General features: G+C 46.4%; 1 protein-coding gene and 1 long non-coding RNA gene across 3 annotated transcripts; both read right to left on the bottom strand.

Moving 5' to 3' along the window:
• Window positions 1–41: 41 nt before the first annotated feature.
• LOC114637767 lies at window positions 42–1,559 on the bottom strand. The gene is made up of 2 exons (XR_003713791.1): window positions 1,461–1,559; window positions 42–283 (listed from the first exon to the last, which is right to left on the bottom strand). It is a non-coding gene; the product is annotated as an uncharacterized LOC114637767 (long non-coding RNA).
• A 5,399-nt stretch (window positions 1,560–6,958) lies between these two features.
• Fam107a (family with sequence similarity 107 member A) lies at window positions 6,959–19,608 on the bottom strand. Of its 2 annotated transcripts, none has more exons than XM_028786026.1 (4): window positions 19,525–19,608; window positions 10,995–11,169; window positions 9,408–9,564; window positions 6,959–8,609 (listed from the first exon to the last, which is right to left on the bottom strand). In XM_028786026.1, exons 2-4 carry the CDS (start codon window positions 11,162–11,164, stop codon window positions 8,502–8,504), a joined length of 435 nt encoding a protein of 144 aa, XP_028641859.1. In that variant the 5' UTR covers window positions 11,165–11,169; window positions 19,525–19,608; the 3' UTR covers window positions 6,959–8,501. The 2 variants fall into 2 exon arrangements, with proteins under 2 accessions (XP_028641859.1, XP_028641860.1); XM_028786027.1 differs by having other exon boundaries at window positions 19,395–19,578.
• Between the last annotated feature and the right edge of the window lie 4,588 nt (window positions 19,609–24,196).

Here is a 24,196-nt window from a genome sequence, read left to right as displayed (position 1 = left end):
TATGTTTAATTTTGCATATAAAAATTTTGAAACCATTAACATTTTGAATTGTAACTTACTAAGCTTTATTTGAAACACAGAAAACATGAATGGTTATATTCTGAATATCTAATAGTTTTAAGTACGGGCAAGGCAGGGTAATCAACTTAAATATACTGTTAAAGAGAACTGTATATCTTTAAGGAGGTTATAGTTTTAGAATTAGGGGGATGGGATTGGGGATTTAGCTCAGTGGTAGAGTGCTTGCCTAGTAAGCACAAGGTCCTGGGTTCAGTCCTCAGCTCTGAAAAAAAAAAAGACAAAGTAACAAAATTAGGGGGCTGGAGAGACAGCTCGGTGGTGAAGAATACCAATTACTCTTACAGAAGACTTAGGTTTAATTCCTAGCACTCACATGGGTGTTTACAACCATCCAGAATTCCAGTTTCATGTGATCTGACCCTCTCTTCTGGCCTCTGTAGGCGTAAGACACAAACACTTGTGCAAATAATAAAATAAAAAATTAAAATACCTTAAAGTGTTTATATATAGACATATGTCCCTATATATAACTTTATGTACACATCTTAAAAATAACAGAAATGGTATTTTATATAGTTTTATAGCACATGACTCCTGTTCCAGGGGGGACAGCACTATCTTCTAGACTCAGTGGGCACCAGGTGGGCGAGTGTTGCACAGATATATGTGTGCAGGTAAAACACCAATAATCAAGAAGTTAAAGTAATTGTTTCTTTTACTTTGTGTACTTTATGGAGTGACCATAGGCCTTTTAGCTTTTAGAATGAGTAAGGAAGACATAAGACAGCAGGCCAGTACGTTGAGATAACATATAATAAATTATGTTGAACCACTGGGGAGGGTAAAGGATAAAGTGTAGCTTTTTATCTGGTAGGCAGTGTGGACTTTGCAAGAGTTCTGTTATAAAAGCTCTATATGGCTGGGAGCCAGTTGCTCAGTTTATTTGCCTCTTCCATCTCTAGAAGACTTTGTCATTTGTGTTTTGGCTGAGAGTTGCCCTGCAGGGGTGTGGGGCAGGAGGGCAGGGTAAGGTTGGAGTTTGGGATCTTAGGTATGTGGCTTTTGGAGGTAGGGAGGGGGAGAGAAGAGGCAAGGGTAAGGGTTTTACAGACTAGAGAAGCAGTTTAGAAATCAGAAGATTGAACGTAGAGTTAGCTTTTTCAAAATGCAACTCATGGAGGGATGTTGCCCAGGTCCAGGCCAGGCACTCACGTGAAAGGAAGTGGGCTAGGGGAAGGGAATAGGGAGCAGACAGAAATGTGTGTTTTCCACAGAGAAGTTCTCAGAGGGGAGGAGGGTATGGGTAGTGACAGTGTAAAGATAGGAAACCTGAATGTGACTACCACGGAGAAGCTGACACTGAGGCTTTCTGAGGTGCTCTTGATGGACCATCAGAGAGAAACAGCTTCCAGAGGAGGGGAGAAAGTTTCGAGACCCACCTAGAGTTGAGTCACTCAGTGGTGGTTGGTGGAGAGCAACACTGATGGTGTTCTTTGTTGGAGTCGCTCAAAGCGGGCAGGACATACTAAAGCTGGGAAGGAAAAGGAGCAGAAGGAAATGCCCTTTGGATAACCCCACCCCTGCTTCCTGTGCAGACCAAACGTACGGTTGGTAGGAGGGGAACAGACGCAGGGACCTACCAATCTTATCGGGGAGTAAAATCTGCAGGAGTGCCGAGTGTGAGAATCAGAGCCTGCTGCCTGCTTACAGGCTGGATATTGGTAGGGCTGAGACCCAGCATGAAGTGTGCATGAGTTAGGGGCTATGAGTTAAAGAACACAGGTAATGGATGATGTCCTTTGCGGGCACAGGATTTAACTAGGGTGAAGAGGGGAGGACCAAGAACTCAGGAAGACGTGTTAGTTTCAGAAATGCAAATCACTGTGGTTTTAGGATCCACCATCATGTAAACAAAATGGAAGGGCTTCACTCAATGGCATGGCACCAGCTAATGTAAAAGAATAGTATATTCTTCTGTATAGGCAATCTTCACAGCAGATGTTGTTAATGACACTGGAATTTCTATTTTGTAGCTGCTGAGAGGCTTCAAACAGATTCTGAGCTGAGAGGCTCGCTCTTTTTCCCATGTCCCCACAATTTTCCCTTTCTGTCCTGCCTTAGAAGGTCGGGTCAGCAAGGACTAAGAGGGAGTGAGATGCTGGGGATTGGGAAGATGATAATGTCACTATCTTTGTGGTCACAGCTAGTGCCAACAGAATAGACTGGGTCACTTATTTTTGAGCCAATGAAAAGAGCCAGATCAATATTGAAAAGCATAAAAAGATCTACTCAATGTGGCTTCATTGGGAAGATAGAGAAAGAGACAGTTTTCCCTCCCTGACCAGAGTCCCAGTGTGGGGTTTCAGTTTGTGTGGAAGGCCAGAGCTACGTAGCTCTTAGCGGTTCTGGTCAAGTGTGGTCCTGCTCATCATTGGCTGAGCATCATTTTGGCAGTGCTCCTACAAGATGGTCTGAGAAGCTGCAAATCTTCTGGGAGAAAAGTTTCCATTCTGGCTAGTCCAGAGTTTAGGATTTCTGTCTCTTCAATATGAGATTCCTGAGGGAAATTCAAATTCCTTGGGGGTCCATTGTTTGAATAGTTTGATAGTCCAAGTGGCAGACACAGTTTCTTTGGGGTGTCTTCATTCCTTCCAGGTTAGTTGCATTTCTGTTTAACATCTAAATCTTGAGGTGGATGAGAAATGTTTATGTCTGGAACAAATATAAGCAGAATACACTCAGTGTCGACTATCGATATCGATATTGAGTTTTCAGTAACCAATTAACTTTCAGTGACTTTTGGAAGGCTGTCACAAGGGATTCTATTTTGTTGGTTTAAGACATGGTCTTGCCACCAAGATTAGGTTGGCCTCAAACTCAAAACCGTCCATCGTCAGCTTCCCAAGTGTGGGAATTACAGGCACATTCTAGCATGCTCACTGTGACCTCATTCCAATCCTGACTCTTTCCCATCCTGCCCCGTCTCTCCTTTGAACAATATTTTCTAAAGAAGTTGCTGATTAACTATCTAGTGGATCATTCTCTGTTGTGTTTGCTAAGGAGAGCAGTCATATAAACACAAAGCCAGGAAAAGGTTAGTGAACACTGACCATTAGGAGGGCATCATTTCAGTGAAGTGGTCTTAAAAAGCTTTATATCTTAGATGGCTTATGTAATACAAATATAAAAGAGTCAGAGACACCTAGTATTATTACATAGAAGAATTACACACAACTCTGTGTGTGTGTGTGTGTGTGTGTGTGTGTGAGAGAGAGAGAGAGAGAGAGAGAGAGAGAGAGAGAGAGAGAATATTAACTCAGTCTTCCTGTTGAAGTACAGTTTAAGATCTTTGACTCAGTAAGGTAAAAATGCCATATCATTCGCCAACCCCCAAATTTTAGATCTCTTACAAGTCTAGGGAACAGTGTTAGTTATTACAAACGTTACGTGCAAATGTATCTCACATACAACAGCAAAACACTGACTTTGTCAGGGCTCACAGATTAATACCAAAATCTCAAGTAGCAAGACTGTCCAGATGGCAGATTACTGTCTATAAAACACTAAGGCCAGAGTTATACCCTTTTTACAGAGGGTGGATTGAGTCTCTGGAGGCCCATAAGCATGCATCATAAGCAGGTATCAGTAGCTAAGGGAACTATAGAAAAACGTTAGCAAGCTCTAACACAGCATGGAAAAGTTCCATTGTTTTCTGAAAAGAACAAAGTCATGTGCGCTTCTGTGACTGTGAGTGTGCTGGATGGTTTTATGTCACCTTTACACAACCTAGTGTCATTAGAAGAGGGGTTCTCAACTGAGAAAGTGCTTCCCTAAGATCTCCCGGTAGAATATTTTTTCAATTGATTATGGGAAAGGGCCCAGTTCATGGTGAGTGGTCCCATCCCTGGGCTGGTGGTCCTGGGTTCTATAAGAAAGCAGGCTGAGCAAGCCATTGGGAGCAATCCAGTAAGAAGTACTCCTCCACAGCCTCTGCATCAGCTCCTGCCTCATTCCTGCCCTGTTTGTGTTCCTGTCCTAACTTTCTTTGATGATGAACAGCAATATAGAAGTGTAAGCTGAATAAACCTTTTCACCCCATCTTGTTTTTGGTCATGGTGTTTTGCCACAGCAATAGAAACCCTAACTAAGACAGTGGGGGATGATAAAAATGAAAGCTAAAAATGGGCTAGAAAGTTTAGAGAGATAAGGGTCTTGATTTGTATCCTTGGCCCAAAGCCAAAAATGTCCTTTGTCCTGTCTTGGCTGAAGGCAAGAAATGCCAAAAATATTTGGAGGCCCTTGTTCCAAACCTTTAGGTTTGGTTCTTAAATAACTTTAGGGTTTTGATTCTTGAAGTTGGGAAACAAGGATTAGTGGCCTTGGGAGCCATTGAGAAAGGGTCTCATCTCCTGTAAACCCAATAACAGCAGAAAGGCAAATATCAACTTTGCTACTCTCCTCAGGATCTAAATCACTGTATAAAAAAGTGGAGATATCTGGGCTTTGTTTAGGCTCATTACAGCAGAACTACTTCCTTCTGCTTAAAAGAATCAATTCCTCTGAGGTACACGGGGTTTTGGGGTAACCTGAATCGGTGCTCCTGGCCTTAGTCACTCATATTTGAAAGTCCCTGGATTCCTGTGACTACAGCACATGAACAACTGATTGGAACTTCAGAGAGAGAGCGGAGAGGTTGAAGTTAATACAAGGCTGACTAAGAAGAGAAAATATCTTTACATGAATGTGAGGATTTTCACAAGAAAGCCAAGTGTGAAGACATGGCCAAAGCATGACGTTTTTAGACTTTTTACACACAATACAGTAGCCTGTAAAGCCTGGTGTGACACAGATCGCTGGACTAGGGGCAGTAAATTCTAGAGATGCCAATAGAAGATATCTAGCAGCCCATAAAAGCAGGAGGGAAAAAAGTTATTTATTCCGGCTCAGGACAGCCCAGGTGCTGGTGTCTTGTGACAAGGTCATTTGGTGTTGTGTGGGGAGAACACTCCTTCCTATGGAACATTTATGGCTTACTGCATGTAGGAAAAGATGACCGGATGGCTCTTTCTGAAGCTGTCAGGGAGGTGCGGCCTTTTGGACATTGTGTCATGATGTTATCATCTGCAGTTTACGATGGAGAAACCATCGATTAGAAAAAAATAAATCTCACATGAGAGAAATCTCACGTTTTAAGTAAGTTTATGTTTCTGTGCTGGGCTGCTTTCATAGTGGTCCTGAGACTGTGTGCTTGGGCACACACCTGCGACTCTTTCCTGCAGGGACTCCTAATGACCAGTGTGCCATTTTGGTGCATTTTGAGATGGCCCATGCTCATCTCCTTTAGTAGGATGTAGATGCCAACAGCTTAACTGAAGCCTCTTTTTGAAAGAGAGAGAGAGAGAGAGAGAGAGAGAGAGAGAGAGAGAGAGAGAGAGAGAGAGAGAGAGGCTTTGAAGAGAATGAGGGTGTGGGCTGGGTGAGGAAAGCCTATTGCTAGTCAACAGCTCTTCAACAAGTAGAGCAGTGGGGCTTGTCAGGCTGGCTGTCACAGTGGAAGGTCAGGGTAAAGAGGGAGCTGGGCACATAGAACCTTCCAGATAGAAGCTTCTAGATTGCTTGAAGGACTCCCCTGTGAGCCAGCAGAAGGCTCTATGAAGGATGGCAAGATCTACTTAACACTGTAACAGAACAGTCTGGGCAGCTTTGTTGAGGAGACATAAGGACAGCAAAGGGAGTGGAGCCTCAGCAGTGACTCAGGGAAAGACAGCATCTTTCCAGGTAATACATGCTTCCTGGCACCAGGGAAGTGGATCAGTGAGGAGCTCCAGTTCACAGGCTAGGGTCAGGTAGGCGACATCAGAGGGGGTGCGTCCTGAAGTAAGGAACCTGCCCCAACAGGCTTCTATTGGAAAATAGGGATTCAACTCTTTACCCTCACTTACAGGGATTTCTGGACAGGCAAGCAAGGCTGTCCTTTTGTGTCAGCTGAGAAAGGTAAGAAACAGACTTACAATGGCTTTACCAAACAGGAATTTATTTTTATTTACAAGGATTTTGGAGATGGAGAGCTGTTGGCACTTGCTTGGTCAGACGATCACAGGGTTTATGGATTTTTTGGCCTTTTCCTCAGGTAAAACATGGTTGCTAATGGTCCAGGCATTGCATCCTCAATCAAGAAGGGAGAGGCAAAGTGAGGATCTCAGAAAAGGCATGGGTTTTTCTAGTAGCTCCTGTAGGCTTTCACTTCAATTTCATTGGCCATACCTGGTCACATGCTCACCCAAACCTACAGAGGAGGCTAGGAGAATGATTATCTAGGTTTACACTCTCTGGTGGAAGGCAGCAAGAGAGACGGAATTTGGACTAACAGATTCACAGAGTATCAAGGCAGCTACTATGGCTTCCCTGGAAGACTTGCCTTGAGGTCTCTTGTGCTTTTGGGTGTCTTCTCCATGACTTGCCATTTCTCTGGGGACTGCTAAGTCCCTGGGTGGTCCTACTCTATCCCAGATGGCCTGTCCTGCTCTTCTTTACATGTCAGAACAGCTCATGTACCTGTAAGGTGACAACCCCCAACCCTCTCTTTATTTAGGAAACACACACCTTCAGCACAATACCTCACCAGCAAGTACTTAAGACAGCTTCACTGCCTTTAAACCAACATTTCCCAACCTGGGGGCTGTGACCCTTTCATGGGGGGGATCGAGTCACACATCAGATATCCTGCATATCAGATATTTACATTATGATTTTTAATAGTAGTAGTAGTTATGAAAAAGCAATGAAAATTATTTACAGTTGGGGGGTCACTACAACATGAGAAACTGTATTAAAGCATTGCAGCATTAGGAAGGTTGAGAACCACTGATTTAGACTTTTAGAGTTAGAAAACAGAGAGAGGGAGGGAGGGAAGGAGGGAGAGGGAGAGGGAGGGGGGCGGGGCGCGAGCGAGAGAGAGAGAGAGAGAGAGAGAGAGAGAGAGAGAGAGAGTCTCTTTACACATTTATGCAGGCACCATCCATAAGGAAGAAACAGAATCTCCATTCACTATCAGATCTTGCTGGCCTTCCCACCATCATTTCCTGGAGGCAGAGCCACTGGCGCCCCAGCAGGGAAATCTGCCATCTGAGGAGTGAGAACCTCTGCTTGTCTGGCAGTGCTGTTCCCACCTGAGAAAGGCTTAAAAGCTAGTCATGGATTTCATTCTTCAGGGGAAAGGATTCAGGTCTGGCTTGCTCTATAGATCTTCAAAAATGGCATAGGAGCAAAAGATTCAAGTATTTGGGTGTTGTGGATGAAGGGGCTGTTGAGAAGGATGGGTGGGAAAGACCCAGACTGGGGGAGAGAAGGAGGGGTCTCAGGTAACAGTGCTGGCAATATTGACCTAAGAGTCCATTCCATCACCATGGCATTGGAGTCTTCAAACTACCATATTATTTTTTCCAGAGGAAATCGTATAGTTGCTTTCCAAAAAGCTGTGGAAAGCTAAGGTTCTTTTCCCCTTCTTTTTGGCTAGAATTGTATGATAGTGTTTTTATACCAGTAAAAAATAAAGATTGGCTGTTATAATCTCCTGACCGGGTCAAGGGTTCGTGTGTGTGTGTGTGTGTGTGTGTGTGTGTGTGTGAATGAAGGACTTGGGGGGCTTCAGAGGAGGCAGTGGGAACCTCCAGGCCACCAGGGAGCCAAGAGAGTTAGATATTTCTAATTTACCACTCTTGGGTGCTTTAGTCTAGTTCTATGCTCAAACCCATGTCCTGGACCACCCCCGGGAGTGGGTTAGACATATGTCTTCCAGGGACTGTTCACAGGACTCTCTGATTTGTATATACAGTAAACTTGGCAACATGCTGTTCTAGGCTGGAAGCCGGAGCTCTGAGGTGAGGTGTGGTTAGTAATTTGGGGGGGGGGACAGTGGGGAGGAGAAATAAAAGCCATGAGGCAAGCTGGCAAGGCCTAAAGCTATTTTGCTTGGGATCCTTCTCACCTGGCCACAGCCTGCCGGGGCCTCCCACGCCCTTCCTTGCTACAAACATCTGGTGCCTTTTTGCTCACTCTGTGATTTCTAAACCAGGTGCCCTCGGCCTCAGGGTAAGCCAGAGTTGATGTGTTCCCAATGCTCGGAGCTGAGCTGCTCCAAGAAGTAGGCCTTATTGGGCAACTGAGGCGGAATGGAAGGATACCTGGCCCTCTTCCTCACTTCTGCTAGGGAAATCTCAGTGAGTCAGATCAGGGACGGCACCTCCAGAGGTCTCTCCTGGCAGTGGCTTCCTCTCTGGTACAGGAAGGCCAGCTGCTCAGAAAGAAAAGTCTAGAGACTTTCTTGTGGGTTATGCGGGTGAAGGTGTCTTCAGCTTCCCAGGGATAGCTGGCCTTTCAGGTGTGTCTAGCTGGCATTGTTGTAGGCTAGGGTCCTCAGGTTCAGGAAGGCTGGAGGAGGGCTGGGCCAGAGTGAGTGGCAGGAGCTGAGTGGAGGAACGCTACAGTGTTCTCTCTTCGCTGGTCAGTGTGGTGATTCTGCGCAGGTTTTCCCGGACTTTGATGAACTCAGGGGATGGGTCCACGTCTTTCTGTGGTGGGTTTTCCAGCTGTAGCAGAGAAACACAAGGAGTGAATTTGGCAGGGTTGGTTGGGGTTGGGGTGGGGTGGGGTTCCTATTCTCAAAAGCCATGGCGTTGGACCAAGGGTCCTGTCAATGTGGAAAGTCTGGGATGGGTTTTACAAATCATCATCAAGTTTGGTTGTGTATCAGGAGAGTAGACATTTGAAAGAGAGTCATAAAGATTAACCTGAACAAAAAAAAGAATCTACCATCACTTCAGAAAACATTATCAAAACAGTACCCATGAGGAAATCCCACTATCTCCGAATACGGGGGAGAAGGTGATGTGCAAATGACCTCTCAAGGGTCAGGCTGCTTGGCAAATGACCTCTCAAGGGTCAGGATGCGTGCAGCCTGGGGCTTTGAGCTTGGGCATGTTCCAGCTCTGTAGCCCATATCCATTCTGGAGAGTGCTTTCCTTTTCCTTTATGTACCTTATCTCTGCCACTCTCCATGTCCCCAGCCAGCCCTACCAGGACTCAAGAACCCGGATATCTCAGTTTACCCACATGGGTACAGTAAGAACCGAATTTCCTTGGTTCAAATCATTTCTTCCTCTGGCCTCAGACCTTCCCGCCTATGGAACAGAAATGTCACCTGCTTTCAGGGCAGGGATGAGCAGCGGATCTAACTTGCAGGATATAGACCTTATAGGAAAGCAGAGGGTCAGAGAAGTGATGGCACGGGACTAGAGTCACACAGCTGGGCAGAGGTAGATTCTTGATCCCATGCTGACCTTCCTCTTGGAGGGGCCTCAGACTGGAGCCGGGTACCTCCTACCCACCTGGTTCAGTCTCTGCTGCCGTCTCAGCAGCTCCTGTTTGAAGGGGCACTGCATCCGCTTGGCCTCCAGCTCCTCTTCCTTCTTTTTGATCAGCTGATTCCTGCGACGGTGCTCCAGGACTCGCTGCAGCTCAGGCTTGCTGTCCATACCCAGGCCCCTGGAGGGTGAGGGGAGCTGTCAGGAGACTCTTTGCTAGCGGGGTCTGACTTTTCCCGGTGACACCAATCCCTGCATTATCTCTTAGAGTGTTTGGGAAACACCGGAAGGGGGCGCTCTCACTGACCCATACTATGTAGAAAGGCAAAGAGGCCCGCCTCCCACGACACAGCAGGGCAGGTGCAGGTACAGCAGTTGAGTGAGAATTTCAGAGTAGGCTTCGGAGACTAGGTGTCACGTAGTTGCTGGATATTTTACTAGAGCTTCTGATGTCGGAAATGCTGGCCTTCGCTCTGATAAAATCTCATGGGAATTACTTTTCTTACAAGAATATCTATTTATCCCCATTTTACAAGCCAACTTTTTCAAGTCTAGGAGACAAAAGACAATGCCTGGTTTTCATGCTTCCTTGATTATCAGTCACATATGTAACGGCCTTTAAAGTGTTTCTAGCATTCGCGTCTTCCCATTTGCATATTAATCCCTCTCATTTTGTTGACTCTTTCCTTGTAGACTATAGTACACAAATATATGAATATTTTATACTATATATTTAATCTTCAATATAATTTATTTAATTGCAAATATTTCAGTTTGCCGGAAGCTGTTTTTCATCGTGGTGGTATTTTTGATACTAAAATGAATGACTATTGTGGGAACGTGATGATGTTGTAATATTAATAGAAAACAAACCCACAAACAGCCCCACGTGCAAGGGGTATCTTTCGTGTGACTTAGAATGGAGGTCACGCCAGCTGCAATACCACAACCAGCCAGCAGAGGGTGCCATGAAGCTACCACCAGCTTCAGCCAAGCCAGGAGATCAGGATCCTCACAACGGATCCTCAGCCTCTCCTACATGTGACATCCTGCGATCGCTGATCACAGACGTGCCATAGCCCAGTTTCCCCCTCGGCTCTTTTGCTGTCCCCGAATGGAGGGCATGCCTGAGAAAGAGCCATCACTACCCCGATAACTTCTCTGCAATATCTGAGTGCTCTCTAGTTTTCCCTGCCAACACGACCCAGCTCCCACCAGGGTTGACTCTTGTCCCTGCTTTAGGCCTTTTAGATATCATCTTTTCCATGAAGTCATATAGATAGTTCTCTAGCCCAGTAGTCCCTCTGGGGTCCCATATTCATTTAAAGCTTCCAACAACTTTTATTTCCCCTGGGGAGGGCAGAAACTGGGTCTCCATTTTTTGTATCTTAGATGTGGGCGTGGTGCCCTGCACACACTAGGTATTTAGTAAATCTATGTGGCATCTAAGCATACAGCAAGTGGATAGGGCTTTAAGGTCCACACTTTTTCTTCTGGTGACCTTGTTGGGGCTCTGGGCAATGGCTAAACCAGTCCTCCTAAGAAGCATTTCCCCAAGTCCAGCAGGCTGTGCAGGATATTGCTGGGCCAGCCATCTGGGTGCTGTCTTACCTTTTATGGTTCATAAGCAGCTCACGGTGCAGCTCCTGATGGCTTCGAGAGGCCTTCACAGGGTTCAGTAGCTTCTTGGGTTTGATGAGTTCTGAATTCCAGTCTCTGTACTCTGGCCGGGCCATGAGTCCCTCAATGTCAGCCCGTTCCCTCTGGATCTCTGAGTACATGGAGGCTGTAGTGATGGGAAGTAATGTTACTTCAAATATGTCCACATCCCAGCCCACCCTTTGGGGCACAGGCTAATGGGGGCTTTCTCACACGGACAGTGGTTTCTGAGCAACTTGGGTAAGCTACCTGACCAGCCAAGTCCTGCTTCCTTCCTCTCTACTGTGGGAAAAAGTCATTCCACCAAGGTAAAAAGCTTGCTGTGATTACTGGAGGTGATATTTGTCTGGGAGGTGGGGAACAGAAGTGAAAGGAGACCAAGGCTCCCGGTGTAAGCTCCCAGTTCTGTAACTGGGGAGATGTTTCATTCATGAAAGAGTCTGCAATGTGAACATAACGACCTGATTTAGATTCTCAGAACCCAGGGAAAAGCCTGGCATGATGCTGTGTGCTGGGAATTCTAGCACCGCAAGGTAGAGACATGGGGAGCTCACTGGCCACTCTATTATCCTAATCAGTGAACTTCATGTCCCAGTGGGAGATCCTGTCTCAAGATGCAAGGTAGACAGTGCTCGAGGAATGACATCCAAGGGTGATCTCTGGTCTCCACATGTATATGCGCACATGTATACCTTTATATACAGACAGACAGACAGACAGACAGACAGACACACCCAAAGTGTATATAACTATATAGTCACTGGGTGTGCTTGATAGATTTGTAGCAACATGACACAAGTAGCTAGAGTCCTCTGGTGGGGTGGGGTGGGGTAGGGTGGGGTGGAGTGGGGGGATCTCGATTGAGAAAATGCCTCTGTAAGAACAGGCTGGAAGCAGGCCTATAGGGCATTTTCTTAATTAGTGCTTAATGTGGAAGGTCTTAGCCCATTGTGGGTGGTGCCATCCCTGGGCTGGTAGTCTTGGGTGCTATAAGAAAGCAAGCTGAGCAAGCCATGAGGAGTAAGCCAGTGTGTCACACCCCTCCATGGCCTCTGCATCAGCTCCTGCCTTCAGGTTCCAGCTCTGTTTGAGTTCCTGGTCTGATTTCCTTTGGTGATAACTAGTGATGTGGAAGTGTCAGGCATATAAACCCTATCCTCTCCAAGTTGCTTTTGATCGTGGTGTTTCATCACAGAAATAGCCCTGACTAAGACAAGATACTGACAGAATAAAAAAAAAAATCCCAATAGCAAAAGGGGGTATGTTTGAGTTTCTGCTTTGCATAAGAAAAGGAAAAGGTATAAAGTGTGCGGGTGCAATCTGTAGCAGTTAAAGACAATTTGCATAAATGCTATGATAAAAGAAAACATCATCCCTTGTTCTACCCCCTAGTCATAGTTCTGATGTGTGGCAGGGACGCAGTTCCCTATTCTCCACACCAGAGGGTAGTATGTGAAATGCTGCTGTATCCCTGTAACAAACAGACGACTGCTGTCTGTCACACTCATGTGTCCCACTTCTACCAAGTATCAATGTACTTCAGATTTAGGCAGAAAGGCTTCTTTGCCACAGATAGCATCTGATACTTGAAAGGCTTTAGAGGGAGGGAAGGGGACAGGAGAGGTGGGGGGAAGAGGAGAGTGGAGGGGAGAGGAGAGTTCTATAAAAACAAGTCACAGTCACAGGGACAGCCACTGCCTGGCTGTTAGCGATTAGCAGTTTACAGTAATTACAGTGAATGTTAGGTGCAGATTCTGCTTCCCTCCTAGGCCTGGCTTTCAGGAGCACCCTAACCCCCTTCCTGACACAGGTCATCCTGTTAAGCCTCAGCTGGTGCTGGCTCTGTAGCTTCCTGTTCACCTCTGTAGTGCTAGCAGGACTAACCAGTGCATATGTCAGCCGGCCTGGCTGGTGGGCTTGAGCCTTTACTGTGTGGTGAACATAGGCAGTACCTAGTGTAATATGCAATGAGCACTCAATAATAGTGTTTGTTGGTAATTTGTGATAAAACTTTTGAGGTTTTGATCTTGGGGAACCAGAGGGCTAAGTTGGTTTCTATGTGGCAGCGGAGGTAGCATGTCCCCACGTCACACACACTGAGACTCCACATTCTCTGTCTCTCTCTCAGCCTAGGTGGTCCTGGACTTCTTACATGGTTGAGGATGACTTTGAATTCATAGTTCTTGTGCCTCAACCTCCAATTGCAGCAATGGAAAACAATTAACCATCCAAAGCTATTTTGGCGGTAGCCAGGTGACGTGTAAGAGTATCTGTTTCTGTAAAAACTGAAAACATTTTTCCATATAAAATATTCTGATCACACTTTCCCTTCCCCCCTCTCCATTCCACCTTCTCATCCACCCAACTCCATACCTTCTTTCTCTATCTCTTTAAAACACAAATGGACAAATTAAAAAATAAAGAACCCAACCAAATCAGAATAAAAACAAAGAAAAAAAGCACAAGAAACACATACGCTCAGAGACATGCATACACACAAATTAAAACCCATAAAAACACAGACACAGAAACCACAATACAGGAGCCAAAAACCAGTAATACACATACACACACACACACACATACACACATAGAGAGAGAGGGAGAGGGAGAGAGAGAGAGAGAGAGAGAGAGAGAGAGAGAGAGAGAGAGAGAGAAATTAATATGAGACAAAAACTACAGAAGCACCACTCATTTCGTTTCGCTCAGCCTTCAGTTGGCTATCTACTGCCGGCCTCCCTCCCTTAAGTGCACTTCATATACCCAGGAGATCCCACTGGGGAATACTAATTTTTCTTTTGCAAGCAGCTGTCAATTGGAGCTGGCTTTTTGATTAGAATGAGAGCTTGTATCCATTTCCCCTCTCACACTGGACCCTATCTAGCTTGGACCTGTGCGTGTATATGCCAGCATCTGCTTTCTATTGAATTAGCATTCTTAGAAGCACTTGGGAAATGAGAATTCTAATTATTTCCTCTCTCTCTTTCTCAAGAGGTTTCTCTTCTCAGGTTATATCCTATTTTTTTTTTTTTTTTGGTTCTTAAGAAAATTATTGTAAGGCACCCTAGTTATTTATTTGCTTTTGAGACAGGATCTTATGTAGCCTAGGCTGGCCTCAACATTGCTCTATAGCTAAGAACGACCTTGAACTTGTTGTCCGCTGCTCCAGGCCTATTCCACTGTGCCTGGTTTTAATCAGTGCTTGGAATAAAACCCAGGGCTTCATGCATTCTAGACAAGCACTCTACCAACTGAGCTACATCCCCAGACCTCTAGTAAGTGGGAACGTTAGAAAATTACCGTCTCCCTTCTTGCCCATTGAGAGTATAGTTTTTTAGTTGATGAGGTCATTTCTTCCGGGAGCCAATACATCAGAATGCTGTGATGCAAACTGTATCCTTAAGATCCTAGTCTACTCTGTTCCTGAGTTCTCTGATCTTTACATGAATCCTCTGTAGTACTTTCCATGTCTTCAGTTGTCATCTTGGCCTAGCTGTCAACACACCACACTTCTATGTCTCCCTTGACTGTCGTCTGGCTGTTCACTGTGCCCTCACCCTTTTTGGGCCCCAAGCTTCCCAGTGCAGAGCCCTTCTCATCAGTCACACCGTCTTCAGAAGAACTCATTGTATATTGCCAACATGCTAAGAGCGCAAACAGAAACAAGTTACATAACTTTTGGAGGGTTATATAAAAATAATATTAAAATATAGTATTATAATTATTTAATAAGAATATTTTAAAAAGACATACCTATATTTTCAGCGAAACAGTAGGAGATTCAGTTGTATGACCAGAATAAATGCACAGAATTAAGAGCCACTACATAATAGGAATGACCATTGAGGAAGTGTGTAGTAATCTACGGCATGCATTCCGCAGATACTTATATTCCTGTTGTTTTCCAGGTATTGTGGTAGCACTAGGTACACAGAGGGGAGCCTAGCAAGTGGGAGCCCTGCTCTAAAGATTACAAATGGCTCAGACAGACCTGTATAAAGGACAAAGTTCAGCCAGGTGCCGGGGAGGACCTCTCTGGGGAGTGGGGCTCATCAAGAGTAAAGGGGAGGCTGCTGTAGGACTGGGCAGCAGTCGTCTGGCTCCCACACCTTGAACAAGCTGCGTCTGTTCTGGGAACACAAAGGCACAACTGTGCCCAGCGTGGCAAGCTCTGGTGGTGGAGTGTTCACAGTGAGGGTGGACAGCTGGCTTCAGGTCCAGGAAAGGGCAAGGCAGACTGGATTTCTAAAAGGTCATGCCGGCTGCCATGGAGGGCATGGAATGAGCAGGCCTTAGGAATTTCTATTTCCTTCACTTCCAGTATGCTGCTTCTGTTTGCCTGTTAGTCTCCTGTTACATTCCAGAGAAACCTCAGCTTGGCCTGGCTGACCTCCTTCACCCCCAGACCACCCCCTCAGGAAGTTGTGATTTCCAGGGTGACTCTGGGAATACAAGTCTTGTCTGGCTTCAACCTTCTGTTTTCAGTCTTGAAATATCTCATACACCTTGGAGAGGAGCCTCCATTTTGTCCTGGGCCCTGCACATGGGGTCACCTCCACAACAGGTCCATCAGTGGCCAGCCCTGGCTTAAGGATCTCTCTGGGCTGTTCATTCTGTTTAAATTAAATCTATGATGTATGGTGGCAGGAGTCTCTGAGAGGGAGGCGGAGCTGGGGAAGTTTTTGCTTCTCTGAGTGCTGAACTCCAGCGCGCGCGTCTGTGTGTGTGTGTGTGTGTGTGTGTGTGTGTGTGTGTGTGTGTGTACGTACAGGACTCATGGGAGTCCTCAGGGTTCAAGAACTGCAAAGTGAGCCTTCTAGCCTTTTAATATGATAGGTGAGGCTTCTGTGTGAAAGGCCCTTGAGTACGTCCTGTCATGAAGATACTCTTCAAGGGAGGATTTGGAGCTGTGTGGTCACAACCTGCCTCACTGCAGGTGGCAGCCCTGGTTGCCAATAGGAGCCCTGAATCTTGACATCTGACCAGGTGCTGCTTAACTTCAAAGCAGAAAATAATCTGGATTATCCTGGAGGTCAGGTGGTGCTCCTGGGGTAGAAATCTGGGGTCACTCCGAAAGCTGCTGGGGTTCTGAGCAACCTAATACCATTCCGGGTGTGGTCATGATGAGGCAGCAAATTGAGCATCAGAAAGAGCAGCGCTGAAAGAAACAAGCTGGCAGGGGAGAGGAAGGGCTGGTAAAAGAGGAGTTATGTGGCTTATAGCTTTAAGGGAGACTTAGAAGTATTTGACATTCACATCTGGGTTTGGATTTTAGCTCTGTCCTCATACCATTGAAGATTTCTGTACAGGAGTCTGATGATGTTTGACACATCATTGAAAGTTTCTGTACTGGAGTCTGATGATGCTTGCAAGGCTCTTGGCTAGCTCTGAGTTGAAGGTTTTGTGCTGGTTCCCAAGGTTGCCACAAATAGCAATGCAGTTCGTGAGTTGCACTCTCAGGCCTCAACTCTCGTAGATTAAACTATGAATAGTGGCCTAGAATTGCAGTGTGGCCACCTCATTAGCTGCTGTTGCTGCTGAATACATCCTGGTCCTAGTCTCTTATTTTCCTTAAAACAGGAGAAATTAGTTAAGTCGTTAGATATTAACCTTGGCTACATGTCGGGGTCTTCAGGGGGCATTGAATCCTACCTTAAGAATTCCAATTCAATTGGCTTAGGAGTTCAGTCTTTGAGTGGGTTGAAAACTTCTGGGTGATTCAATAGTCAGCTGATTTTGTAAAGCAGGAGGAAGGGGGCCAGGAAGCATTCAAGCCTCTTTGCTCTGACTGAGTAACTCTAGCTGGCTGTGGCTGGCGCTCATCACAAGCAGGTCTGGTTCATGGATACTTCTAAGGTCTTTAACCCAGACATCCTCCTCTGGAGAATCACGGTGTTTGAAGACTGAGGAGCCTCTATTGGGCATGGAACTCTGGGGCCAGAAGGTGTTGGCTAAATGAGTGGCCTGCATATCCCTAAGAGGGTGGGAGGGCCATGAGGAGAAGAGTACAGAAGAGAGACTGGGTCTTCTCATTCTCCACAGGTTTTGCTGGTGACTCAAAAGGTCCCACAGCTCCTTCCTAAAGACTGAGTCTGGTTCTGGGTGTGCACAGCCTGGTTGGAGCAGTTAGCTTTGATACCAATCCTTGGTCCCTTCCTGGGCAGTGAGGGGAGAGCCAGAGGAGAATGATACTCTTGCTGCAGAGTCAAGTTTATACTGAGAACAGCTGTGGGAGCTGGCTACTGCTCAAGGTCCTTTTACTTCCTCCACCCTCCATCCCTTTTGGCAAGGTTTCACATATCCAAGGTTGGCTTCAAATTTGCTACATAGCCAAGGATGACCTTAAACTCTTGATTGCCCTGCTTCCACCTCCCAAGGGCTAACATTATAAGTATAGCCACCATGTCCCACTTATGAGGTATCAATGATCAATTTCTGGGCTTTGTGCATGCTGGGTAGGTTCTGGGCTGAATCATTAGCTTTGACTATGATCTTCATGTGCCTTCTGACTGCATTCCCTCTATCTTTGATGTTCTTCTTGTGTTTCTGATGCATCAGTTACAACAAATAGTAAAGTCCAGTAAAGTGTTCAGAGGATAAAGCAAAAGAGACCAATGTAACCATGATCTTAGCTTGTGTGACCCCTGGCAAACAGTTCATGCTCTCTTCAGCCTATGACCAGTGGAGGTCATGGCAACCTTCCCTACCCTAAGGTCTTTAGGCTGTGAGATGGTGTGGTATGCACACTGTACTTTGTATACTACCTGGCTGAGTAAGCTCCAGCTAGCAAACTGTAAGCTTCTTGTCCTGCACATTTTGGAGTGAGCATGGGACTTGGTCTGAATCTCATGATTATCTTGAAGGCAACTCATTTCTTAGTTGAGGAAATCAGGGCTTATTAAGGTAAGATACACATTGAGTACTTAGCAAAGCCAGGATCGTTGGACTCCAAACCTAGTACTCTTTCTACCACAATACTGTCTCCTAGGAATGGCGTGTTTTTGCTCTCTCTGTATACTCAAGAAACCCTATGGAAGAGACAGTTGATCCCCTTTGCTGGCTGAGAACAAGAAGGCCAGAGAACCAGTGAGAAATGCAAACAGTGCTCTGCTGCTTGAAGCAGCCTTTCCTGTCAGGCCTGTGGTCAGATGTCACACACACACACCCATCCCCCCTCCAAACTTTTCTGGTTCAGCATCAGCAGGCCTAGAAGGGAGGCTTTGAGAAGCACTGGCAAGAGAAGGAGAAACATTCAGAAAAGTGACAAGCTGGCTGCCACATGTCCTGCTTGCCCTTTCCTCCCTGCGGGTGGTATGCATTTGTAGCTCACTGGCCAGTAACCCAAGAACATATTTGGCGACATTTCTCGGTCTCCCTGCAGACTCAGGCTAACCTTCTTCATCTTGGAGCTACCTGTCCATTTGGGCAAGAGGGCTCCAGACTACTGTAGACTAGCTTCCTCAACTCTTTGTCCTGGTCCCCTGGAACTGTTTAACCAGTAAGAAGAAGGGTTAGGTTTCAAGGGGGAGGCATATAGGGTCCTTAGCAAGGTTGGGGATTGTGCCATGCTGTTGAGCAGGAACCAGCATGAGCATACTGCCACACTGCTGCCCTTGTGATCTGATGCCAGCTGTTCCACCTGGCAGCTGGCTCAGGGAAAAATCACAGCAGGGGTTAGCACACTTCATGCTAAGAAAGCCATCAGGATTCAAGCTGCCCAGAATCCTATGTGTAGGGATTGTCTCAAATTTAGAGGCCATCCCACTTATGGCAGCTTCCTAGTGACAGGCAATCCCCTAGTGCCTGGTTTCTCTAATCCGAGACTGGCCATGTACTACATGATGAAGCCAAGTCCATTGGCAAGGTGAGAATTACCCATTGCCTGCACTCCTAGCACAGGCTGGGTACTATGTTATGCATCTAGTCCCTGACTCACAAAACTCTCAATAAACTGAGAAGGTAGGCAACCCTTTATTAAGAACAAACCTCAGAGAGGTCATCTGATTACTCCAGATCACATAACCAGTGTATGAGGCAGCCAGAATCTGAGTTGAGCTCTGGTGCCCAAACCCAAAGCTGTGCTTTTCTCATTGCATACAGAACATGGACTATCTGTTGATTCTGTCTATCTGTTTACTATTAAGTGAACCCTCCTTGCTGACCCTACATACCCCTACTGTATGATAATGGGTTTAAGAGAGGCTGTAGCAGATGTTAAATTCCTCTCAGTATTTACAAGCAAAAGGTCAACCAGATTGCAGAGATGTAACTGAGAGCCTACGTAATCCCCATTTCTCACCCCCACTTTATATCCCTACGTCATCACACCCCAGTGAGGCAGGGTCCCAGTACCTAAATTTTGAAGGGTTCAGTTGCTGGGACAGCTTGCTCTGATGCTCCTAGGTCATTCTCCTTCTTTCCACCTTTTCCCGGAACACACTCAGCCTAACAGCATATGAAGCAGAATAGATCAGAGTCTTACTTCTCCACAGGTCCTGAGCTGTGAGCTCCTCTGCAGTGCCCGGGCTGCTAGCTCCTCTGCAGGTCTCAGACTTAGGGAGTGCTAAGCAGGTCCCAGATGACTGAGGCAGCCGCCTCCATAGGGCGGGCCTTAAACCCCCAAGATGGGAGGCAGTTTTGCATTCCCATTTATTCTGATATCAATAAAAAAGAACTGTTGCTATAGAAACCGTTATTTCACTTGGTGAGTGGCCATGTCCGAGACTCAGAACACCATGTCCAAGCCACCCTGATTGAGAGGCACAAATAAATACATGTTTTGTCAGATTGATGAGGCATAAGAATCATGCCAAGCTTTGTTCTGAACTAGGCGGCTCCTGGCTTCTGTGGAGGAATTTCCCTTGTTTGTATGGGAGGGGATTTCAACACTTCCCCAAAGCGGGGTGGGGGGGTTAGAGGGGTGGGGGGTAGGGGGAGGGAACCATGCTTCCTGCTGCAGTGAGGGATTCTTTAGAACTTGGCTCTTGAATACTAGCAGGGAGAGAACTATATCTTGAGTCAGTTCTTGGCAATCCTTCAGGTATAGGTGTAAGAAACACTATGAAATGAAGTGGTCATCTACATATGAGTTGAGCATCTGGGCATACAGGGTAGCGGTGGCACACACTTTAATCTCAGCATTTGGGAGGCAAAAGGAGGTGGATCTCTGTGTTTGAGGCCAGCCTGGTCTAAAGAATGAGTTCCAGGACAGCTAGAACCACACAGAGAAACCAAATCTCAGACAAACAAAAAAACAGGCTTCTCATAATTGACTTTATACCTGAAACTTCCACAAAAGTTTCAGCAGGGTGTAGAAGCCCAGGAAAAGGGTAGTGGATAGAATTTGTACCCAGCCTTCCCTACTCTGATCTGAGTTCTTTCTGTACTTTGGCTTTCCTGTCTGTCAGCTGAGGGAAACAATGTGTCACCTCAATGAGATGGCGTCTGCACATGGAGCCTGCAGATAACTGTCATGTGCTAAAGGCAGGGCCCCAACATGCATGCTTGAGCCTGGCCACAATGAGGATGTGTGCAAATAAAAGCTGAGGACGTGGGCAGAACCCTGAAGCCAATCTAGGTGCTTGAAGATCAAAGGCCTTCTCTGCATCTCTGAATTAGCTTCACTTGAGCATTGGGTCTTTTCTGGCTTTTGGGATTATTCCCTGTCCCCGCACTGAGGAAACTGGCCCCTGCCAGTGAGACTAGGCCTGGACCCCAGTTTACTTTCTCATGGAGTGTTGGTTGGCCAAGAGCGATGAGGTCCAGGACACACATGACAGGTAAGTAGACACATTCCACATACTGTTTTGGGTTCTTTTAGCCATAGGATCTGTTCATTTACTCAACATCTAATATATATAAGTAATTCCTGGCATGACCTAAGTGGGCACGTGATAGGAAGGAGATAGAGACAGACAGTAGTATCCCTGTCCTCAGCGAATCCACACTCTGTGTGTGTGTGTAACGGTGTCAGCCAGTGATGTATGGCTGTGTAGAAGAATGAGTGAGGGAAGGGCAGTGGCTGGAAGCTTGCAAGGGTGGGCACAGCAGAGGCTGACTCACAAGGAGTTGGTCATTGCTTATATGGGACAGAATTTTAGGGTGAGCACAGACTCTAGAGTCCAGACTCTAGAGTAGGAACGAGCTGGGAATGATAGAGGAAGGCCAGTAGAGCTGCAGGGGGCATGGAGGCAGATGGTGGAATGGCCTGGAAAAGGGAGATGCGGGAGGGTATTTGGAGTGGACCATTCTGAGTCCACAGAAACTTAGCGTCGCACATTCTCGGGCATGAGACAATGTTCTAGGAACAATGTGTAGCTCTCTATGTCTACTGCTTCCAAGTCTGCCTTTCTGGAAATTCCTAGAATGGTGGCCTCCCCCGGCTTCCCACCCTGGCTGCTCCATTTTACTCAACTCTTCCGGCTGAATAAGATGACAAAAGTCTTGTCAAAGGCCCGGGGTGTATCTCAGCTGTAGAATGCTTGCTTAGCACACAGGAAGCCTTGGGGTCTATCTCCAGCACTGTATAAAGCTGGGTTTGGTGGTTCATACCTGTAATCCCAGATGGTCTACAAGTCAAGACAATCCTCAGCTCCAAAATCAGTTCAAGGCTAGCCTGAGCCACATGGAATTGCATTTAAAAATCAAAACCAAAGACTCGTCAAACCACTATTGCTGTGCCTGCTTCCTTCATCTTATTGCATAGAGAAGGAATTGGGCATGTCGTGGGGTATTAGGTGGCTCATCAGAACTGACCTTGGTGGCTTCTGACAGCCAAGGATCTAAAGGCTCTAAGTAGGGACTCTGACAGACAGCTTCTACCCATGTCCAGAAAAGACAAGCCCACATCCCAGTCCTTTCTAGAGGAAGTGGCTCTGAGAGTCCCCATACTGGCCACTCCTTGTTCTAGAAAGTCCTGGTAGCAGGTCCAAGACAACAGATGGCCAAGGACAGTTAGGCAAGAAACCTGAAGCCAAGGTGTCACTTTCTCTGTATAGCCATAACTCTCTCTGTTGCTTCAACCAAGGCTTTTGCCATAGCCCAACCTGGGTACAGACCCACAGGCTCACCCACTAGGCTGACAGCTCAACATCAGGGGCCTTGCCTTATTCTTATCTTGACTTCTGTCCCGGTACTGAGATGCTTGCTATGGATTAGACATGAGGTATTCCTTACTAAAGTTCAGTGCTGAAGGCTTACTCTCCACATGAGCTATGATGGCCTTAGCTTCAGCAATAGATCAATGTACTGATGGTGTTACAGTTAACAGGCTATCAGAAGTAGGTCTCTGGGAGGGGGTGACTTTGGGTACATTTTATCCCTGTCCTGCACCCTTGGACTTCATGTGGTAAACACTCCCACCATGTTTCTGTCTTGTCATGAGCAATGGTAGCAGTGCTCAGAAACTACAGCTGACTTGAAGACATCCAAAGTATGCACACCAAGAACTTGCTGCAGCTCTTCCTGTCCTGTGTGAGTGCTCATGACACTGCATAGGAGATGGGCAGTCAGAGACACCACGTTCAAACCACAGCTGTCCACAGGAGAGATTGTAGCACCTTACATGGGGTGTAGCCAACCAGAATATCAACCTGTAAAGGAGGTCCCCTACATGGTAGGGAAAACATGTAGTATAATCCCCTCCCCTCTTTTTAGATGCATACATAGAGAACCCATTTCTATGCAAACAAATCTGTTAGCAGTGGTCAGTGATCAGTTCTAGGAGAACAAATCTCAACTGTCATAGCTAGGGATCACTGGAGTGTGCAACACAGAAACATCGGGATATGCTCATAGATTACCATATCAGAACTTTTGATGGGAGCCTAGACAGGGAAGTGTGTGTGTGTGTGTGTGTGTGTGTGTGTCTGTCTGTCTGTCTGTCTGTCTGTCTGTGTTTCTGAGGCTCAAAAACAGGACCTTGGGCATGCTACATAAGTGATTTACCACTGAGGTCCTCCCCGGCCTAGGAATAGGGATTTTGGGATTTCATATACCCCCTCAGGAATCCTTGGTATTAACATTTGAGAACTACTCTTTGATAAAATAAAAGTATAAGTCCTTGTTCTCTTGTTACTATTCTGCAATGTTTGTGGCTTAATAATGAAAAAACCCATTTATACATTGCTTTTTGTTGTCATAGGAAAGCAGGAAGGCCACAAAGCATGGGGAAACCCAGCTCTTCCAAGCACCTGTCTTGAAAGTCCGTTTGAAATCTTCTGTGTGACACCTATGTTCGTTTGTAATATGGAAGAACAGGGACGCTTGAGCAAATGAACCTGTCAGGAGAGTGGTCCAGAAATCTTCAGGGTTCAAGGTGGAGCCGCTGCCTTTCTGCCCAAGCTGTTCTCTGAAATGAAGAGCTTTAGCAGCCTATGGGACAAAATTCTCACTCAGCCCCATAGTGGGCTGGGGACTGAAGGAGACTGTCATGGCTCCCTGACACACTCACCCTTGGCTTCGGGAAGCATGAGAGGAGAGAGTCCTGAAGACCAGGGAAGGCAGAGCTGAGTGCGGGGGGGTGGGGGGTGGGGGGGGGCATTTCCTGCTGTTGTGCAGGGAAACCCTTCCAAACAGTTTTCCTTTCTTCTCGGCTTAGTTTACTTCAGTCCAGTAGTGACAAAAGCAATTCAGATGGGCCCGCAAACATCAGAGAGGTTTCCACAGCAACTTGAAACTTCTTCCTTGACCCTGTGTTTTGGAGTCTCAATCTCCAAAGAAGCCCACAAAACAGTCCCTGGATCAAACTGGCTGCCTCTCTGGCCACTCTGGACATACTTTGCTGAAAGGACCTTGGGGCAGGGGAAGGAGCTAGCTGGCAGAGCTTGCCATGGGCCCACAGAGAGACTGTAAATTGGCTAAGAGTTGCCTTTCCAAGTTTGAACTGGGAAACATTTACTCCCCCTCCCCCCCACCGAAGGGATTTCAAGCGTGAATACAGGAAGTGGGGCAGGGCAGCAAGAACCAAGAGTCTTTTTTTTTTTTCCTGAAAGCTGGCTCTGAACCTGCTGCCATTGGTGTAATGAATTTGGTCTCTAAGAGTGATCTTACCCTTATTTTACTTTTCTTGCTGTGAGTCAAATCAGGATATAGTCTCATGGTCTCATGTTCCCTCCTCTCCTCCCTCTCCCTCTCCCTCTCCCTCTCCCTCTCCC

Source organism: Grammomys surdaster, unplaced genomic scaffold (assembly GCF_004785775.1).
Source record: "Grammomys surdaster isolate TR1022 unplaced genomic scaffold, NIH_TR_1.0 125428, whole genome shotgun sequence".
Lineage (NCBI taxonomy): Eukaryota > Metazoa > Chordata > Mammalia > Rodentia > Muridae > Grammomys > Grammomys surdaster.
This window is presented reverse-complemented; position numbering and strand designations above follow the sequence as displayed.

Coding starts and splice junctions, on each gene's coding strand:
- Fam107a (XM_028786026.1), bottom strand. CDS start 11,164: ATGTACTCAGAGATCCAGAGGGAACGGGCTGACATTGAGGGACTCATG. Junction 9,565..10,994: donor CTGCTTATGAACCATAAAAG/GTAAGACAGCAC, acceptor CTCACCCTCCAG/GGGCCTGGGTATGGACAGCA. Junction 8,610..9,407: donor GGCAGCAGAGACTGAACCAG/GTGGGTAGGAGG, acceptor TCTCTGCTACAG/CTGGAAAACCCACCACAGAA.